The sequence below is a fragment of the Panthera onca genome, chromosome A1, assembly GCF_046562875.1.
Source record: "Panthera onca isolate mPanOnc1 chromosome A1, mPanOnc1 haplotype 2, whole genome shotgun sequence".
Classification (NCBI taxonomy): Eukaryota; Metazoa; Chordata; class Mammalia; order Carnivora; family Felidae; genus Panthera; species Panthera onca.
Window position 1 is genome coordinate 150942973 of NC_138339.1, and position 5193 is coordinate 150948165.

The following is a 5193-nucleotide window of genomic DNA, read 5'->3' on the forward strand; positions in this document are numbered from 1 at the left end:
TATGCCTGAGGACATCCTGAGGAAGTACATCCTATAATTATGTCCCTTGAGCAGAGGAGACAGGGACCATCCCTGAAAGACACAATCACTTATCTGGCACCAGAAAGAGGTAAGAATGAAGAGTTGTGTCTCAACCCAGATACGTCTCAAAACTGGGACCCTGGCTGCCCCCAGACCTTCCCAGGGGGCTGTGGAGAGGGGTACGTTGCTGTAACTGTAGACCGATGTGACATTTCATGGAGAAAGGGGTGAGCATTCAGCAAATAGAGGACTATTTGCATAGGTGTTATCCCAGGAGCAGACTCAGGAGGTGGATCCTAGGCAGTGACATCACTTTGCTCACAATAGGCCCCAGGAGAACTTGGAACTCCTGTAACCCGGCACCCATGCACTAGTGAGGTCCCATACCAGTCTCACTTGTCTACAGACACAGAGAGTTTGGGATGTTCTCTTGTTTTCCCAGTTACCAGTGCTCTGGATACCAGAAACCCCAGTGTACAGGATTATTCGGATGTTGGAGAGGTTTCCTTCACCCACGCTGGTGATGCCTCAGGATGTTTTCCAGGAGGTCACATAAGGTAATACAGAGCAGCCTAGAGCAGGCCAGGCCAGGTCAGGTCAGGTCACAGCTCTGAACCATCCCTGGGCACCCCCATCCCCTCGTGTTCAGTTTCAGGGAAAGGGGGACACGTGAGGTGCTCCTGTCCTGGACTGGAGGAGGTTGGATGGCAGTGGACGACCTGGTGGACCCATCATGGCCATGCAGATGTCATGCTGGGAAGGAGGCAAAAGGGATCTCTGAGGTGCCTTTAACCTATAACCGGTTTAATCCAAGGCCCTCAAACCACGTTGCTTCTCCTCCTTGGGGGAGGTGTGTGCACACTGTGGTGTATATATCTGCAATGAATTCACACGGGTCGAGGAAAAGGGAAAGCAAGCAGACATGGCTTTGAGGACCCCTGCCTGCGTGCTGGGCACTGTCTTTACAGAGCCACACGTCAGAGATGGAGGAGAAGGTGAATGATGAGAGCCCCTCCTCTACTTCCCTGAAGGACAGGAGGAAGCCCCATGCCATCAGCAGGATGCCCCGCTGGCTCAGGGTGAGTGAAGGTACCAGGGAAACCCAACACGCACAGCCCAGAGGCAGTGCAAAGAATCCCAGGGCACAGAAAACACACTGATACTCCCCTGGTTTCTCTCATAGACTCCTGATCCCAGAGGAACCTGGAACGCCATGTGCTCCTCAAACATGCCCTCGTGGCCCAGCCCCTGCCATGGCCAGATGCAACGTCACTCTCCACTTATTTGTAGGAATATCAGAAAACGGGTGTGAAACCATTTCACGTCCCATTCTGTCTAGAATATATTGCCATTGTCATACATGTTTCCTCAACGACTGTTCCCAGGTGTCCCGGTTCGCCTGACCATCCTTCCACAACTTCCCCACATCTGACACATGTTCGTGATGAGCAGGGAGATTTTTACCCAAAGGACATGGGACTCACTGTATTATGTCTACTGCTCTGCACTTTGGTTGCCAAGCAACACGTCCCTAGGGCCCTCCAGATCAGGAGCAAGGACCTTACTACCTAGACAACATTCTGGAAATGAGACCACTTACCTCACCCATTCAGCCCTTCACAAATGCGGGACTGTTACATGATTCCCTTCTGTTGCCATGTCACAGTGCTGCACTGAACATCCTACATGTCCTATTATCCTGATCCAACCTCTGCCAGGTAATGTCCCTGTCTTCTGATCCCTAGAATGGACTGTGGTGTTAGAAATCACAAAGACAATGCTGTTAATGCAGGGAGGTGCTGTCCATACTCATCTAACAATCTGACCTCAGATCCTAACTTATTCAGTCATTTCCCCACCTCAAATTCTCACGTGAATGCCAAGATCCTTTTTCCTGCTGTGTGCACCAGGTCTCACTCTTTCGACAAGTCACTGAGGGCTGGGGGGTTTGGTCTGCATTCTGGACCCCAACCCTCCTGATGTCCATGGTGCTGTGTCTGACTTTGTGTCCCTCCTCTGTTCTATCTCAGGGTAAAAAGGCCGCACCCGTGAACGAGAATGAGAACTGTGTGGAGTGGACCATCAATGCAGGCCTGCTGAAGCAGCGAGTGGAGCACCTGGTGCCCGCCTTCCTGTGGAGAGACCCCACCTGCTTCTTCACATTCTTGGGCACGTACAGAGCTTTTGCTACCACCCAACAGGTCCTGGAACTATTGTTTATGAGGTGAGCACCCTGCCCTTCACAGCCTAGTGTGATTCAGCCCCTTAAAGCTTTGAGTCTAAGGAAAGTCACCAAACCTCCCTGAGTCTCAGTTTGTTCCTCTGATCCGAGTAGAATAACTACAGGTACTCAGTGGGGGCACTGCTTGGAAAGTGACCCTGGCCCTGTGGAAAGGTCTGCTGGACGGGCTGTGTGTCTGCTGGGTGATCTTTGTCCTCTTCCCCATGATCAAGTTTCTGCCTCATCCCTCACTGTCACCAGGTGTTGAGTTGGGCTCTTTTCCCATTTGAAAAGGAGATGTGAGGGTCTATCTGTGTGTCTGAGTCCCGGGTCAAACTAATCAAGGATGCCCAGGATGAGCAGGAGGCCCAGACCCACACCAATATGTGTGATGGAGCTGATTGGGGCCCTATCGTTCATCAAACATACAGGAAGCCCCACTAGGTGCAGGCACTTCTGTAGCAGCTGACTGGGATCCAATGCACAGAGCAGACAGCACCCTCCCCTCCAGAGCTCCATTCTTTTTCTTTTAAAAAAAATTTTTTTTTAACATTTTATTTTTATTTTTGAGACAGAGAGAGACAGAGCATGAACTGGGGAAGGTCAGAGAGAGAGGGAGACACAGAATCTGAAACAGGCTCCAGGCTCTGAGCGGTCAGCACAGAGCCCAACGCGGGGCTCGAACTCACGGACCACGAGATCATGACCTGAGCCGAGGTCGGAGGCTTAACCAGCTGAACCACCCAGGTGCCCCTCCAGAGCTCCATTCTAGTCAGCAGTCAGTGACTCTGGATATGACAAGAGGTAGTATCCACAGGACACCTGATATGATGCCCTTCTGGCCTCCTCCAGATATGGCTGCTTCCTTCCTGAGACTGAGGAAGATGGTGGACCCCGGAAGCAGGAGAAAATGTGAGTAGGCTGAGCTCATGCTGGAGGGCCTTCATTCTCCAAGAGGGCAGTGCTGAGACTGTGCGTGGGAGGGGCTTCAGGACCCAGCATCCCACACATCTGAGAGACCTGTGAGAGGGCAAAGCTCTGAGGGCTTCTCCCTGGAAGCAAGGAAAGGGGTCTTGTCCTGTGGGTTAGAGGATAAGCTGTGGGCACAATGAGACAGCAGAGGGCAACAGACGACAGATTCAGCCCTTTCGAGAGTCCAACCCCATCCCTTCCCACTCACAGGCTTGCCTCCACCCCCATCAGAGGGCCCAGAATAAAGGTTTTGGGGAGCATCATGCTCACCACCTTGTGGAACTTCGACAGTGTGTGCTTAGCAAGGGTTCAGGAGACACAGTGAGGGCTCAAGGACCACATATCACCCACACTATGGGAGAACCAGTGTCGGTGGGAGGACACCCACATGTGCACTAAGTGAATGAGGCAGCATAGAGGCACAGGTCATCACGTGAGGAGGTTTCAAGCAAGCCCAGGTAAGAGACAGAGTGCCTTTGTCCCGTATGTGTTCAGATTTTCATGGAGCACTAGTGTATGCAGTGAAGGCACTGACTCATCCTGACACCACCCCTCCACTCATGCACGGAGTTGAATTCTAGTGAGAGGTAGGCAGAGGACACACCAGGGAGTATGTCTGGCTTCCCAAGAAGGACAGAGACAACCACATCATTGGTTAAGGGTTTTCCGTCAAATAGAATTTTCACAGTCCCTCTTCAGTGACCAGGACTCTCTTAGGTGGGACTGCCAAATCACAGGTGGACACGGCATAGAACCACCCTCTGTACATCCATGAGCAGGAGGCATAGAGGAGGCTAGGTCCCACAGGCCTGTCTTGAAACATTAGTGCAGGAGGAACACCCCATGTTGATTGTTCTGGCTACTTTTGTATCCCCAGGGCCATCTCCTCCATTCTGGGCACCTGGCTGGACCACTACCCTGAGGACTTTTTCCAGCCCCCAGATTTCATCAGCCTGCAGATACTGCGGGCATATATAGGGGTCCACATGCCAGGCTCCGAGCTGCAGTGCCGTGACCGCCTTCTCTACTCATCACGGAGAAACCATGAACCCAATGAGCCAGAATCTCTGGGTGAGGAGGACTCTGGGTGGGAGATGTGGGCATGTGGATGGGACGGGGTATGCCACACAAAGCACGTTTCCTGAGACTGCGGGTGGGCTAGGAGTTGTGAGTAGTCCCAGATCACTGTTCCATTAGCCTGTCATCTGGGAGATTTCCTCCTGGTGGGTTCTTTGACTCAGATGACAATGTCTGCGGGAGAGGTTTCCTTTATTAGGAAAGGCCATGGAAAGGCAATCACGGTGATGACACTTTGTATTCTTGAATCTATGGCACCAGCTCCAGAGCAAGATCCAGACGTCACTCAGGAGCTAGCCCCCGCTATCTCTGTGGTGCCCACTGCAGCTTCGCGGCCCAGGCTGCCTGCAGCCACCACTCATCCTGGATCTCAGCAATTAGAAGAATTGGTGACCCTCCCTGCAGAGTCACCACCAGTGCAGGTGGTAGTCCCAGCTCTGATTCACTGTCAGGAGCTGGAAGAGACACCTGCCCCTTTGGTGGACCCAGACCCTGAGCAGCCTCCAGCCCCAGCTGGCGGGGTCACGGAAGGGCTGGAGCAACCACCTGCTGCAGCTGAGCAACCAGCCTCGGCTCCCGAGCAGTGGCGCATGTTGGCTGCAGCCCCAAAGGATGCCCTGATCCTGTCATTGCGTTCTTTGTAATTTTTGTGGTTTGTATAGAGATATTTACTGTCCTTATGTATTGTTTTGTAAATAAAACATAAATTAACTTCAAAAGAATTTACTCTGATCCTTTCAAATTACAAATTCAAGTGTCATTACGTACATTCACAGGATTTTGCACCCGTGACTACTATGTACTCTTAGAACATTTCCATCACAGAGACACATGTACTACTAATCACCCACAGCTCATTCCCTCACCCCAGTCTCTGCAACCACTGATATCGGTTTCTGCTG

General features: G+C 52.0%; 1 protein-coding gene across 1 annotated transcript; it reads left to right on the forward strand.

Moving 5' to 3' along the window:
• Positions 1-205: 205 nt before the first annotated feature.
• Positions 206-4935, forward strand: LOC145715458 (ral guanine nucleotide dissociation stimulator-like). The gene is made up of 5 exons (XM_081795647.1): positions 206-1100; positions 2061-2245; positions 3095-3154; positions 4092-4285; positions 4619-4935. The coding sequence occupies exons 1-5, from the start codon at positions 1005-1007 to the stop codon at positions 4933-4935; spliced, it is 852 nt and encodes a 283-aa protein (XP_081651773.1). The 5' UTR covers positions 206-1004.
• The last annotated feature ends 258 nt before the right edge of the window (positions 4936-5193 follow it).

Bases quoted from the DNA above. Each gene is read 5' to 3' on its own strand.
- LOC145715458 (XM_081795647.1), top strand. From the start codon at position 1,005: ATGGAGGAGAAGGTGAATGATGAGAGCCCCTCCTCTACTTCCCTGAAG. The intron at 2,246-3,094 runs GTGAGCACCCTG...GGCCTCCTCCAG, and splicing joins CTGGAACTATTGTTTATGAG to ATATGGCTGCTTCCTTCCTG. The intron at 4,286-4,618 runs GTGAGGAGGACT...TGCCCACTGCAG, and splicing joins CAATGAGCCAGAATCTCTGG to CTTCGCGGCCCAGGCTGCCT.